Source organism: Chelonoidis abingdonii, chromosome 1, assembly GCF_003597395.2.
Source record: "Chelonoidis abingdonii isolate Lonesome George chromosome 1, CheloAbing_2.0, whole genome shotgun sequence".
NCBI classification, from domain to species: Eukaryota; Metazoa; Chordata; order Testudines; family Testudinidae; genus Chelonoidis; species Chelonoidis abingdonii.
This window is the reverse complement of record NC_133769.1, coordinates 83,306,860-83,322,169: the sequence shown is the minus strand read 5'-3', so window position 1 is coordinate 83,322,169 and position 15,310 is coordinate 83,306,860. Positions and strand designations below refer to the sequence as shown.

The 15,310-nt window shown below is 40.7% G+C and overlaps 1 protein-coding gene across 4 annotated transcripts in view; it reads left to right on the top strand.

Moving 5' to 3' along the window:
• The window catches only part of C1H12orf50 (chromosome 1 C12orf50 homolog), a 31,658-nt gene that overhangs the window by 14,644 nt on the left and 1,704 nt on the right, over window positions 1–15,310 (top strand). For 2 of the 4 annotated variants that reach the window (XM_075066846.1, XM_032789157.2), the window contains exons 6-12: window positions 82–159; window positions 249–362; window positions 2,151–2,258; window positions 3,583–3,693; window positions 4,906–5,013; window positions 6,624–6,731; window positions 7,046–7,249. In XM_075066846.1, coding sequence (XP_074922947.1) covers window positions 82–159; window positions 249–362; window positions 2,151–2,258; window positions 3,583–3,693; window positions 4,906–5,013; window positions 6,624–6,731; window positions 7,046–7,249 — 831 coding nt within the window. Of the gene's footprint in view, window positions 1–81; window positions 160–245; window positions 363–2,150; window positions 2,259–3,582; window positions 3,694–4,905; window positions 5,014–6,623; window positions 6,732–7,045; window positions 7,250–15,310 lie in introns of all 4 variants that reach the window. The other 2 variants (XM_032789158.2, XM_032789159.2) reach the window with 2 other exon arrangements.

The following is a 15,310-nucleotide window of genomic DNA, read 5'->3' as shown; positions in this document are numbered from 1 at the left end:
ATATTTAAGAATAGTGCATTAACAAATCCTGAGGTGTCTGTACTTAGGTATAGTTTTTGCTTTTAAAAATATTTCCTACAGATGCCTCTTATTTATTGACAAAGAATCCGGCAGACATTGAGGAAGAAAAAGCAATAAAGGAGATGTGTTATAAATCTGGTAAATATCTAATTATTGATTATTTTAAAAATATTAATATAATCAATAAGTAAAGATAATTTTTTCTTTCTTTTGGGGGGCATGAGTAGGAGAATATTACAGAATTCAGACTCCTCAGGAGAACCAGTCAGCAAAAATCATGTCTTCAACACTGGATAATGAGCTATTGAAACCCATGGAAACTGGCAGAGACTTACAGGAAGGTAAGTACTTGAGTGGTAATGCTTTTCACTTCAAGGATAATGTTTATATACAGTATATGTAATTACACAGAAAGACACTATCAGGTAGTTTAGATCCAAATATTAGGTTTTGCAAATTTAGAAAAAAAAAGAATTATACAAAATAAAAGCAATAGAAATATTTTTGTGACTTTTTTAATTAAATGGAAATAGCATAGACATGGTGATGAGGACGGGACACCTGCATTGACTATAGCATGATGAAATAAGCCAGGTCAATTGAGTAGAACCAAGGTTAACTCTTGTACTTTCCTGAACTCCATGGCATGCATCTCTGCTACAATTTGTCTTCTAATATCTTTTGAAACAAGGTTACAATCTCTTTTTTTATTGGGCCTGCTACAATACATCTGAGCTCCAAGGGGTATGAATTAATGAACATTTATTCGACTCAAGATTTTAAAGAGTTTTTCTTTTTCCCCATTAGCCAGGTGGTATGCCTGCAAAAATCAATGTCAGCTTTTGTTATTATAATAGGTGATAGTATTGCTGCTTCTTAACAGAGTGATTTATGCTCTGAACATTCCCAGATGCTAGTGTAATTAGTGGGTTGGCCATTAAAGTATTTGAGAAAGAAGTGAGATGTTAGCATTAGTAGCACATATATCATTGATATAAAGTTGTTTATAATAAAATGGAAAACTTCATGGATAACCATCTGAATCTACAATTACATAAAAAGAAAATTGAAGCAGGAAGATAGTGAACAATAATGAAGAACTGCAGAGTGAAAGAGAGTATATTATTTTGGTTCAGATAGAGATAATCTGAGATAATATTAGTTGGTAAAATATGATCTTTTTGGACCTCTGTTTTTTACCAATTTAACCTTTTTAATAGGCATGAAGAGAGAGAAAAATAGTTTCTCTGCACAATAGGCTGTGAATTCTGTCTTGAGAGTATAGGTATTTTCGTTAAAGTACTTTTGAGGAGGTATTTCTAATGGGTATTCAAGAGCTTAGATATCACAGTGATAGGCCCTTAGAAATACCATAGATTATATTCATAAACATCAATCATGTGATCTGAGTAGCTATAATATTAACCCCTTTGCACCTCTCCTATAGCCTGTGTGTGGTGGCAGTTCGCAGGAATCGTGTAATGTGTATTTCATGTACTTACAGTGCATAAGTTACATTACCCAGCATCCAAATGACTTAATTAAAGTCGAAAGGAGAACATTTAAGGAGAGGTTAAGGAAATATACTCTAAACCAATGATTAAGTCATAGAGAGTGGTGTGGGAGGAGAGTGACATTATCTTCAAAAAGGAAGGTTTGTAATTGCACAGAGCGGTCAGTTATGAATATCACAATGTCTCACTATACTTTTTGGGATGCAGTCAGGGTCTGTTCACTTTTATGATATTTGTTAGTAAAAGCAAGACTAACTTGGATCCATAATCTGACCTCACTGGGTATGTCTACACTGCATCTGGGAGTGAGCCACCCAGCTTGGGTCCACAGACTTATGTTAGTGGGGGCTCATGCTAGCATTCTAAACATAGCTATGTAGACAGTGCTTCAGAGCCCAATCTCCAGCATCAGTTACAACGTCTACACAGCTATTTTTAAAACTCTAACACAAGCCCATCTACCACACGTCTGTGGACCAGGACTGGGAGGCTTACTCCCAGAGGCAGTGTAGAAATGCCCACTGAGGCCCCAGAAACCCTGGGCAGATCTTTCCCATGTGCAAAACAAAAGTCAGGGAATTTATTAAAGCATACTGCCCATATCCCCCACCACAGGATCCCACCTCCCTGGGTCTGGCTGTGAAGTGTCTGTGGAATATGAACTTTGTGGATTTGACAGGAGGCTGGAGCAGTTGCATCCTATAAGGATACTTCCTTTCAGAGGTCTGAATTTTGACCAAATCTGCTGATGAATAAAATTGTGCTGGTGATCTGTCATTGTTTGCAGAAAGTAATAATACAAGTAAAATTAAATTAATTATGCTGAAGTGAAGTAGCTAATCATTTGCAGTACAGTAACTCCTCAGTTAACGTTGTAGTTATGTTCCTGAAAAATGCAACTTTAAGTGAAACAATTTTAAACAAATCCAATTTTCCCATAAAATTTAATGTAAATGTGGGGGGTTGGGTTGCAAGGAAATTTTTTGGGGGCAGACAAAAAGCATTATATACTATACAGTACTCTCCTGTACTGTGGTTGGGAAGTGCCCCTGGCTTACCCCACACAGCCACGGCCTGCTGCAGGCAAGGACACTAGGAAGCACCTTTGCAGCAGCAGCGGCAGCTTCTCCGGAGAAGAACAGGCTTGGTCTCTGCCGGGAATGCTCCAAGCCCGCCTCTTCCAGCTGTTTGGCAGTGCTTAGGACTTTCTGGGAGGGAGGAGGAGGAGCTGAGATGCAGCACTTCCCTGTTCCTGCCCCTCCCTCCCAGAAACTCCTAAACACTAAGTGCTGGGAGGGAGAGGGAGGAGCAGAGAAGCCCCAATCCTTCCCCTCCCTCCGAGAAAATCCTAAGCGCCACTAAACAGCTGTTTGGCAGTGCTTAGGACTTTCTGGGAGGGAGGGGGAGGAGCGGAGATGCAGCACTTCCCTGTTCCTGCCCCACCCTCCCAGAAAGTCCTAAGCTGTTTGGTGGTGGGGGAAGTGCTGGGAGGGAGGGTGAGGAAGCGGAGAAGCAGAACTTGTGCAATGCTCCCTTGTAAAGTTGCTGCTCTTCTACAGAATCTTACAGGCAGGCAGCCAAACGACGTTATAAGGGAGCATTGCACAACTTTAAACGAGTATGTTCCCTAAATTGAGCAGGGACGTAACATTGAAACAACGTTAAGTAGGACAACATTAAATGAGGAGTTACTGTACAATTAAATGTATTTGATATATGTGCAATAAACATGGTTTGCTCAGATATCAATTCAAAAGTTTTAGTACATTGTATTTTTGGAATACCTCTGTCAGAGATAGGGGTTTACCCTTAACTTTATATTCTGAGATTTAATTCTATTAATCCTTTAAGCATTCATGGAACTTTTGCTCATAATTCAGAAATGCTCACAGTTGTGTCTATCCATAAAATCAGTCAGTGTGCAAAAATGTCCATGTTGCACAGTGCTATCCATAACTTCGTTTACTCTCCCAAGCTCATTCATCTATCACAAATGCATTGACTCCACGTAACTAAACCAAAAAAAATCCCTCTGCTTTCTTTCCAGGTGATGGTGTTACAGTTCCAACAAAGTTTAATATTATAGAAAGACAAGGAGAGGTAACAGCATCATTAGATGGTAACACCAGGGCTGATCTTGGAGCCTTTGAAAATGGAGGTAATTACTTTAAAATATGTGTTCTCATTATCTAATATCCTTTGGTAGATAAAAAGATTTCCAAATATATCTTTCATGGAATTTATTTCTGTATTTTCTGTAAAGTCTTTTTATTTCTATTAATAAAAAAATATTACTGTTGTATTTGAATTCCACCGATCTCAGTAACATAGTGAAAAAATATTTTCAGTCTGGTGACTCCACTTAATTGGATTTTAATTTAATCTTGAAAAAGAGATTGTTTCTTAGAGCTATGCTGGCTGCAAAGAAGCTCACACAGCATCAGCTTAGACAAGCATGACAGTCAGATATAACAGGAGTATACTAAACTTTCAGAAATTGGTATATTGGAGAGAATATCGTTAGTAAAGCTGAACAGACTATGTTTTTGGCAGTCACATGGGAAAGTATCAAGGCCCCAATCCTGCAAGCTGTTCCATGTGGGCAGATCCTTGTGCCCATTTTCAGTTGAGTTCTGTGCAGTCATAGGAGTCTGCTTAGAGATCTCAGTACAGGATCAGGATTTCAGTCATTAAGAATGAATCTGGATACCGCAAGCATTTATGTTTACCTAGCATTGGCTATCTCCTTTTCTTTTGAAACCCCATCCTCTCCAGTTTAATAATTTCCCATGTGGTACTATGTCAAATGCTTTACTGAAGTCCAGATAGATTAGTTTTGCTGCATTTTTCTTGCAAAAAAAATCAGTGATCTTATCAGAAAGATATCAGATGCAAGTAATAGCAGAAATAATAGGGTTTTTGGTAGCATTTTATAAATTGTATCACTTTCCTGAGCCCTGTATGTATTATAAGCAATGTATGTGTTTGTTTTTATGTTTTATACGTTATTGCCTGTTGTCCTAGTGCTTTGTATTTGGTTAATCAAGAGTTAATTCAGAGGGAGAATTAATTATGGAAACGTGCATTCATACTGAGAGGTATGAATTAAAAGAATATTAAATACATTTTTCATTTATCTGACTTTTATAAACACATTTTTACATAACTGCTTTCTATTTGTTTTTCATGTTTATGTTCTTAGTATTTTATGTGAATTTAACCAAAAACTAACACAACTTAAATGATAAAGAAGAATAAAGTGAAAAGGTTGCATTCTGCATTTTAAACACAGTACAATCAATTTTATCTTAAAACGAGGACATACCATGTCTCTATTTATAGTTTGGTAATGCATTCTAATTTTTTGCAGGAGGTGATTGTTATGTACCACAAAGGAGCATATTTGTTGGAGGGAAGCAAAGTGAAATATTAACTGGGGAAAAAGAATTAATTATGTCCAGACGTTCAGATGTGAAAGGTATAAATCATTATTTTTATGTTTTGTAATTTTGGAAAACATTATTTGCTTCCTTTGTAATTAGACTGGACACTTGAGGCAGGACCAAATGACATATGTTATATTCCACACACTTTGAGTGAATTGGTGAAGTCCCATCAACAATATGGTTTCTTTCATCATTCTAATTGATGAAAGCATTTTTATTGGGTTAGAGCAGTCTTGCTCCCACTGACTTCAGTATCACCCGTATCAGTTTGCTATTTATCTTTATCTTCCTAAAGCCCAAAGGTCTAATCCTTGGAGGCGGTGATCACTCTCAATTCCAGTGAAAGTTGATGAGAAATGAGGGCACGTAGCATCTCACAGAATCTGGATCCTAATGAATACCAGTATAAGGCCTTGATTCAGCTAAGCACTTGAGCACATGATTAAATCTACCTAAGAACTACTCTCGTATTTCAGATTAGGCACATGCTAAAGTACCTTTCTTAAATTGGGACCATAATTTGCACTACAGAATTCCAGAATGTTTGGAAGAACACAAAATTTCCTTATCTGAATATATTGTTTTTTATGTATATGATTATTGTTGGCAAATCATTTCTTGCATATTATTTTTCTGTTGTTGAAGTAAAAGATAAGAAGACAAATTCTAGCTATAAATCATAAGTAGGTTAAAAAGTAATGAAACTGCCTACATACACTGAAGTGGAAGAAATTAATTTCTCCTATATTTTGGCCTGACCGGATAGGAGCAAAAGGTAGTGCTTATGTTGATCATCTGAATGTCAGAGCAGACAAAGCCCTGGATTCCTGTAGTGGAGCAGGGGACATAAGGTCATAGAGCTCGATAGCTGCCATGCAATGCAGGATGTGAGATTCTGTCCTTCCCTTACTCCATCTGCTTACTCTTGGTGTAGCACAGAGGGAGACCTTTCTTTCATACGTTAAGCATCATAATTACCAATGTCTCCTCTAGATCAGCTGACTGACAAGGCCAAGGACATATGAGGGTCAGTTATATGTTGCATAATAGCTCATTCCATAGTTGTTATGCTGTGTTTTGGGTCAACATGCACAAAATTCTGTTGCGGGTGTAACACACTCACTTTTGTAAAGGACCTTCTGCTCAAACAAGCTTACATAAAATCCATGGGTTACAGTTGGAGAATATATGTGTGGATTACCGCAAATATCTGTACTCCTTAAAATATGTGTTGTATTGGCTCAGATTTTTTGCTTTGCATATGGACACCTTTTGAGCCAGATTTTGGGCCAGAAATATCTGTTATGTACTCTACTAACACCTAGTTTCCTAAAATAAGCTTGAGGTATGCTGCCAGAATGTTGAGAACTTTTTTTTCTAACAGAATCAACATAACTTTTTGGAAGCATTATGATTTTGCTCTTAGGGATGATATTTACTGATATTCTTACTATAATTACTGTTTTCAGAATTGTTTTTTAGCACATAAAAGAAAGGTCTGTATCCAACAGAGAGTATATATAAAATGTGAGGAAATTATTCTTGTTTTAATTCACCACAACACTCTACTACTTTAATGAGGAAATTTTACTGAATAATGTGTTTTTTCAATAAATAAATTTTTCTTATTTTTCTTCCTTAGCAATGAGTCACACTGAGCCAGTAAAGAAGCGTCACTTTAAAGGAGTGAAGAAAAAGAAATGGATTTCTGAAGAACCAAAAAACTCATTCAGCATGTTTGCAGGCAAAGGTATTTTGAGAAATCATTTGGTTAATTTGTTTTAAGTTAATATCTCCCTGTCCCTAGAAGCTCACCCCGCTTCCTAGGCATCGGAGCCTGAGCTCCGTCCCAAGCTTTGGAACTTCAAAGCGCTGTCTCCACAGCTATTTTTAGAATGCTGGTGGAAACCCCTTGGCTTGGCAAGTGGAACCCCTTTGGGGCTGGGAGACTCGCTCCAAAACATTGTGTAAACATACTCTGTGTGCCCTTCTCTCTGACATAGTATGTCAGACATTGAATAGCATCTAGCAAGTTTAGCATAATATTGTTTTTCCCCCTTGCAGCAATGCATGCTTCAAACCCAAAAGGTAAAGCAAATTGCCAACAAAATGATCAAAACAAGGATGCTGAAAATACTTGTTATGTTCCATCTCAAAGAGCCACTGGGAGAAGCATTTCCTTGAATTCTCCAGAACCTGGAAGATCAACAAACATGACCTACAGTAATATCAGTGTTACCAAAGAATCCAAGCTGAATCCGTCTACAGGTGAGCTCCTGATTGTGCAGGTTTCCTTGCCTAGAAGAGCCATATAATTGGTCAAGTACCTCTGTTATGCCAGTGCAACTCCACCAAATTAGTATAACCAGCTAGACAAATTCAGACTGGAAATACAGCATTAATTTTTAAGTGTGAAAGTAAATAACCACTGGAACAACTTACCAAGCAACATGGTGGCTTCTCCATCACTTAGAAACAGTGAGAGTAGTTAACCATTGGAACAGTTTACCCAGGATCATGGTGGATTCTTCATCATGGACAGTTTTAAGATTGGATGTTTTTCTAAACGATCTGCTTTAGGAATTGTTTTGAGGACATTCTGTAGCCTGTGTTGTACCGGAGGTCAGACTAGATGATCACAATGGTCCCTTCTGCCTTGGAGACTATGAAAAACCAAGAGCAGAATTTGACCCAATATATTGTATTAAGCAGGTCTCATTGCAATATTTACAGGTAAAAATGAAAAAATTAATGCACTTCTGTGGAAGTTGCCAATTAAAGTCAGACAGAATTTTCTTGAGCAACAGTTCTGCCATTTTTAGAGGGTGCAGCACAAATCCACCTCCATATCCAGTCAGCTCTGCTGTCTCAAGGGAAGAGATGAGTCCATGGCCTCACTCTCATCCTCACCATTTTCAACAGATAGTGCCCATTGGAGCACTGGCAGTGAAGTGCAGTCCACAACTGTAGTCCTCAAAAGGCTTTTGACCAGTTCCTGAACAGGAACACAGGAGAGAGAGGACCCGTCACCTGTGTGAACCCATCCACAGATTGATCGGAATCTAATTTTGTCCAGGAATGGAGTATTGAATTTTACTTGGTGTACTATATTCTGGGATCAACTTACTAGATGACTCTGCTTTACCTTTCCTTTTCCATTAGTGATATGACCCAGAGACATAAATCTGTCTCTTGAGAACTTTGTCATTCAGTGTGGCATCTTCTTGAAGTTTTTTCTTGAGCATTTTATCATAGTTTGATCAGATCTCTCCTTCTGTCATCCATCTGGCATGTAATGAGATTTAAAATTAAGGTTCCCCAAGGTGTATTAGATTAGAGTTTACTGAGGGAGTTGGATTTATTGGAATTCTTAGCTAGTCACATGTTCAGTAGAATTTTATTCTGCTCAGCTAGGCTAAGGCCTGGGCAGCAGAAGTCATTTTATGTCATGTATTACAGGTTACTTCCTATGGTGTGAACTCTGATTTCATTTTGTTAAATCCTCAAAGATGTACATTTATTCAGTGGTTTGGGAATTATGATTATCTCAGAGCATTTGTTTTCTGCTGTGGTTGTTAGTCAAGCATTTTTGTTCTAGCTCATTCCTGCTGCTCTTTCTGTTTATGGAAAGGAAATTTAAGCTATTTGATAGATAGGACAAAGAGGACAATACACCTGAGTTTAGTGTAATTGGATATCCGCTTTTATAATGTGCCTAATCTTTTGAAGTGTTTAAGAAACTTTATTTTATAACCCAATGTTCCATCTTTAACTCCATTGCCTATACTGAATATTAATCCCAGATCTTGTCAGACTGAACAACTCAGTAGTGAAAAATCTCAGTTCCCTTCCAACAAATATGTCTTATTCAACCTTTTTTTTACTAAATAGGAGACCAAGGAACCACCTCTGCACAAGAGAATTTTATCACTGATTTACCAATGCTTTGTTGGGGTTTTGTTATGATCTATTTCCTATTGTACAAATGGGGATTTGGGGCTTTCTGAAACTTCTTGTGCCAGTTTTAAATCTATTGGGGATTTTCATGATGTGCGGGTTGATTGGCTGTCACTTTCTGTTTCTGTCATTCTGATGACTGCATTAGCTTCTGTCTGCAGTCCTTCCAGGATGGCAACAATGACATTTTCCTTCTGCTCTTCTTCCATCTTTGAAGTATGTTCACTGCCTTCCTGGCAGTGCTTAGTACCATTTAGGTACTTGAGAAGAAAGTTTCAGGTCAAATTCTGAAGCCTTATCTTTGTTTCTGGCATTTTGTTTCAGGGTATAGCTTTAAGTTTACTCTGTGGCCTTCTTTCTGTTTTTAACTTGTTGACATTGTCTTACTCCACAAACAAAATCATAATTATTACTTGCAATTCAGCATCTTGTCTTTTCCTTTCCTGTATGATCATAGTCTTCAGAGGTTAATTGGGGATTAACTTCATTCTTTTGGACAAACTCTCATCTCTTATTCCAGCCACAAATTTAGCTGTACATAATTTAAACTACAGCCACACTCCTCCATCAGAGGCCAGGTCTACACTGCGACTTTAAATCGGTTTAATGGTCGATATACCGATTTAACGCTGTACCCGTTCACACGACGTCATCATTAATATCGAGTTAAACGGCTCCTTAAATCGATTTCGGATTCCTCCCAGACGAGAGGAAGTTAGCGCTAAATTCGATAGTGATAACTCGGATTAGGGTTCGTGTGGGACGGGAAATCGACATTATGGGCCTCCTAGAGTATCCACAGTGCACCACTGACCGCTTCTTGGTCCGCAATCCGAAACTTGGATCGCGGAAGTTGCCGGTAAACAGGAAAAGCCCCGAGACCTTTTAGAATGACATTTCCGCTTTTCACTGTGTCCAGCTCTGATCAGCACGGGTGGCGATGCAGTTCAAATGCAAAAGTTAAGCTCCTGCATTTTGAACCTTACGGGAGATACTAGATCTGATCGCTGTATGGTGAGACAAATCTGTTTTTATCAGAGCTCCGTTAAAAGAACAGGAATGCCAAAGCGTTTGAAAAATAACTTCCAGGATACACAGCGGGTGCGTGACAACCGTAACGGGAAAAAGGCCAGAGACTCATTGGAGGGAGGGATGGTGTAATGAGGGACTACAGCTAGCACAAAGGGAGGGGTGAGGTCTGTACCCAGCACCACCTGGGGCAATGTTTTCTGCCCCATCAGGCACTGTGCTCTCAACCCGAGTGGGAACTATGGGATAGCTGAGGGAGGAACAGCTTAACCCACAGTGCACCAGCTCCAAAATCGATGGTAGCTTTGGACCATGGACGCAAACAATTGATTTCGTGATCCCACTGTGGACGCGCTAAACCGATTTTATTAGATCTGTTTTGTAATATCGATTTAAGCTAATTCGAAATAATCGTGCAGTGTAGACGTACCCCCCGAGTCACTAAAAACACTACAGTGTCATTACAAATCCTATTAGTTTCCTTTTTTCCTGATTTCTCTTGTTGAATTTTGCTCTGAGAGAATAAAGTTCTTAGACATAAGTAATTACAAAAATTCAGCCTGCTCCCACCCCATTTCTCTCACTCCCATTCTGCTTCCTCAGCCAATCACTGTTGGTCCCACCCAGCTCCCAATCTCCATACACAGCTAGCCCGAGTTTCCCCCGTTGCTTCCAGTCCTAGTCTCCTTGAAAATCTCAAACCTCCCTTCCTATCTCTCAGTCCCAGTTTCTCTTTACGCTCCCTCCCCCTGTTGCCAGCCTCTAGTACCAATTTCCACTTTGCCCATTTCCAGCCTTCTCCCAATCTATTCCCCCATCCCACCCTCCACAGGTCCTGCTGTTGTGCCATCTGCATTCAGATCAGGCAGCTTTTTCCTTGAGGCTGCAAAGGCCAAGAAGAGGCCCAGCTGAGACAGGTTGCTTGCTCTCAGTTCAGATACTCAGACCTAGTATGTCCCATAGCAGGCCAGAAATGCAATTGTGGGGAAAATCAGCTCAGTCCAGGGCTGGAGCATACTTAGGGTAGTCGGATTTTAGCTGCTAAAATCTAAGAAGTCTCCACTGTACATGTGCAAATTGTGATTTCCAAAGGCTTGCAATTTGGCCAGATTTGAGCAATTGTTCACAGGGATTCAAAAGGCTTGTGCTGCCAAAGGCCACCGTGCTGCCAAATTTCAAGTCCCTGTTCTGAAGCATAGGAGCGTTCAAACTTTTCAAAAATAACATCATCAGAATTTTTTTAAATGGACAAAGCAAAAGAAGGTATTTTCCCCCTAGTCTTGTTCTTGGAAAAGGCTGAATCATTTTGGCTGAAATTTTTCCAAAAAACATTCAGCCTGAGATACCCAGTATGGAAAACTGCAACCTAAACAGTTAAAGTTTGGCAAAGTTATAAGCAACAGAAGACAGTGTCTTATAATGGGAAGTGTCAAGCAACCTTAATGATAGGCCATACTACAGCTCTGCCTATAATATTAATGCATTTATCTGGTTTACCACTTCTTTCTCATTTTGTTACCCCCACAAAACAAACCCAGGGTACCCTTCACAATAGCTTCTTATTGTCCCTTCCTGGGCTTACTAGTGATTCCCTTTACTTGACCACTTTTGCAAGGTGAAAGGGGGCCCGCCCTAGTGAAATTACCAAGGATCTCCCTATGTTGGTCAGGAAATTTCCCAGAACAAACTAGATCTGTTCACCCCTGGGAGGACACAGATATAGCCTTCTGCTCAAAGTATTGACAGTCAGTCATTTATTTTAGAAAACAAAGTATTTTCGTTATGTAGTGTAACCAATCTTTCATAACCCAATTAATCTAAACCTAAATTAAAATATAAACATAAATTCCTTAGCACAGATATAGAAGTTAAAGTACCTGAGACCGTAATGGCATACAGTTAGAATGGCTTAAGTCAGTGTTTCCCTACCTTGGAACGCCACTTGTTTAGGGAAAGCCCCTGGCGGGCTCGGCCAGTTTATTTACTGCTGAGTCCTCAGGTCCAACCGATCATGGCTCCCATTGGCCGCGGTTTGCTGCTCCAGGCCAATGGGAGCTGCTGGAAGTGGCGCGGGCCCAGGGACATACTGGTCACCCAGGCTGCTAAAGATCTAGTGGGCCAGCCGACACCACAGATTCGCCAGGCACTGGACTCAGCTAAAGCCCTAATGTCTAAGGGCAAGCCAATCATGGGACCTCCTCAAAGGGCAGTGGGGTGCCCTTGGTCCCCAGACTGTAGGGGTAGGTCCCCATCACCACAGCCTAGGACCCCAACCCCGCAACCCCGGTCTCCGGCCAGAAGACCCAGGTCCGTGTGCTGTGTTCTCCTTCTACAAGACATGGAACTCTGAAATCGAGGCACTGGTCCCCATTCTCATGATACCGGCAAATCTCCCACCAGAGATTGCCACGGCGCAGGTCACTATCACCTAGACGATCTCCTAGGTGTCAGTCTGCCACACATCCGTGGCAGCGGCATAGCAGCAAGGACAGTGGCCTGCTCAATTGCCTTATTGGAATCCTTGGGGTGTGCTGATGATGCCAGTCCCATACTCCTACCACTCCTCCATGGCTGCCTCAGACAAACCACCCATGGCACTGCAGACACCAGGGTTGGAGCACGATGCAGAATCTGACACTGGGGAAGCACAGCAGGCTCCAATGCCAAAGGAGCCATCCCCAGAAAGGAAAGAGGAACCCACCCCCTCCCTGTGGTGCAATCGTCATCTTCGTTGCCAGACGTAGCGGTGGTGGGCCCTCCCCAGACTGGCAGTCCTTCCAATGACTTCAAGGAGCTCCAGGCCCTCCTTAAAATGGTGGCTACAAATTTAAATCTGGAAATTTAAGAGTTGGCAGAGCAATCGGATGACCTTTTCAGCATCATATCCTCCATCAGCCCAGCCTGGATTGCAGATTGCAGGTTATGCCAGGAGATGCAGGCCACTCTGCAAGACTTACTGTTTGAGGGAACTGGGCTCTTCTCCGAGCTCATGGACACACGGCTGCATGGCCTGACAGACTCCCAAGCCACCCTCAACTCTCTGGGCCTTCATACTCCTCACAGGCCAGGAATCCCTTCCGTCCTCTGCCTCCTCCACCAGAGCAACCTACTTGGTCAAATGGAAGTGGTTCACATATTGGACCTCGGATAAAGGCATTCGGCCTGAGTGGGCCTCACTGCAGTTGAACCTAGACTGTCTTTTGCATCTCAAGCTACAAGGCTTGTCCCTTTCATCTGTTAAGGTCCACTTGGCTGCTATTTCGGCCTTCCATCCTCTGTTCCAGAGCAAGTCCGTTTTCACTCAGGACATGACGTTCAGGTTCCTCAAAGGCCTGGAACTTCTCTACTCCTACGTCTGGGATTCCATTCCTCTAAAGAGATCTTAATCTAGTGCTGTCGTGACTGACGGGTCTCCCCTTCGAACCTCTGGCTTCCTGCTCCCCCTCTTCCTCCTTTCCTGGAAGGTCATGTTCTTACTTGCAATAACATCTGACCGCAGGGTCTCAGAGATTATGGCACTTACCTCAGAATCACTCTGTACGGTCTTCTACGAGGACAAGGTCCAGCTGCGGATGCACCCAAAATTCCTGCCTAAGGTGGTTTCACAGTTTCATATACACCAGGACATATACTTAAACATGTCCTTTTTTCCAAAACCGTGTAAGTTGGAGGAGGAGCGCCGGTTGCATTCCCTAAACATCAGGAGGGCACTAGCTTCTACATTGAAAGGACCAAGCCATTCCACCAGTTGACACAGTTGTTTGTCACAGGGGCCGACAAGATGAAAGGTCGCCCAGTGTTGGCTCAGAGAATTTCATCTTGGATCACTGCCGGTATTTGCTGTTGCTACGCTCAGGCAGAGGTGCCCCCTCCAGCAATTTTAACTGCTCATTCAATCAGGAAACAACCCTCTTTGGACTCCTCGATGTTTTTTTTTAACAATTACAAAAGGTAGGTAACCGTTTTTTTCCCAATCCTGACATTAGCACACTGTCTGATTGGTCCATACTTACAGGCCAATCACAACTGCTAAATCAGTCAGTCAGAGCTGTTACACAAGTTTTAGTGCAATGGGCTGTTTATTATTATGGTATGGTGACTCTGACCTAGTTTTGGACTGAACATGCCTGACTAATTGCTCCATGTAGTGCTGGAGTGACCTTTACCTGATCTCAGCCCACACTTGTCTGCCTGCCAACATAGGCTGATCTTAAAATGCCATCTCATTCTGCTTGACTGCGCCAACACTTTACATATACCAAATTACCAAACTATTAAACTATAAACTATTACCTCATCCTTTTTAATATGTTTCAAATCGTTAACTTATGCATCTTAACGTTAAGGTCTACTATTGCCTTATTTCTTACCCATTTAGTTAATTTTAGTTCAGTTCTTCCCCTATTTTCAGTTAATGGTGGCAAAGGCATGTTTTCAGTACTGTGATTAGGAAACAGAATAGAGCAGCTCCAAATCTTTCGTATCAATTTGAGCCCTGATCCAGCAAAGCACTTAACGTGTGCTTATCTTTAAGCACACTGTCTTCAGCGGGATTACTCATGTTCTTTAAAATTAAGCACATATTTAGACAGTTTGCTGGATTGAGATCTTAATCTTATGAAATGTAGTAATCTACTAAACTCGAGTTTCTTAAACGTCGTCATTCTTCATACCACTTCCACAGAGAAATAGCTATACACAGACTCATCTTTCCCTGACATTTGATTCCCACAACATTCCATTCAGTGGATCTAGGACGGGCTGTACAGATCACTGGAAATCACATTTTGAGATTCACTTTCCAAATCTGTTTCTTTACCAAAAAGTCAAATATATCTTACAGGCTATTATTATATTATTGTTTTGTCAAAGATCAGGATCACCATGAAAATATTCATTGGATTTGGGAGCTCCTTTTGAAAGTGCTACAAGAATACAAATGATTTCTTAACTTACTGGTGAGTAAGGATTTGTCTACACAGTGTTTTAGTAATCATGAGCACCAGCATATTGTGCACTAACTGGCTCATGTGAACCCAGCTGGCACACACCAAAAGTTCCCTAGTACATATTAATGTAGAACTATTTGAAATGGTACTAATTTAACATGCACTTGGGAATTTTTAGGACATGCCAGCAGGGGCCTCCCAGACCAGTTAGTGCACAACATGCTGGTGCACATTAGAATTTACATGCCAGCTGGTGTGAATGAAGGCACTGTGTAGACAAGCCCTCAGTCTCAGTTTGAAGTTTAAATTATTTATATTTTGGAGATGGCTTATGTTGTGTCAGTTGATATTATAGTTAATATTTTTGTAACTTGAGTAGCAGAATGAAAAGCAG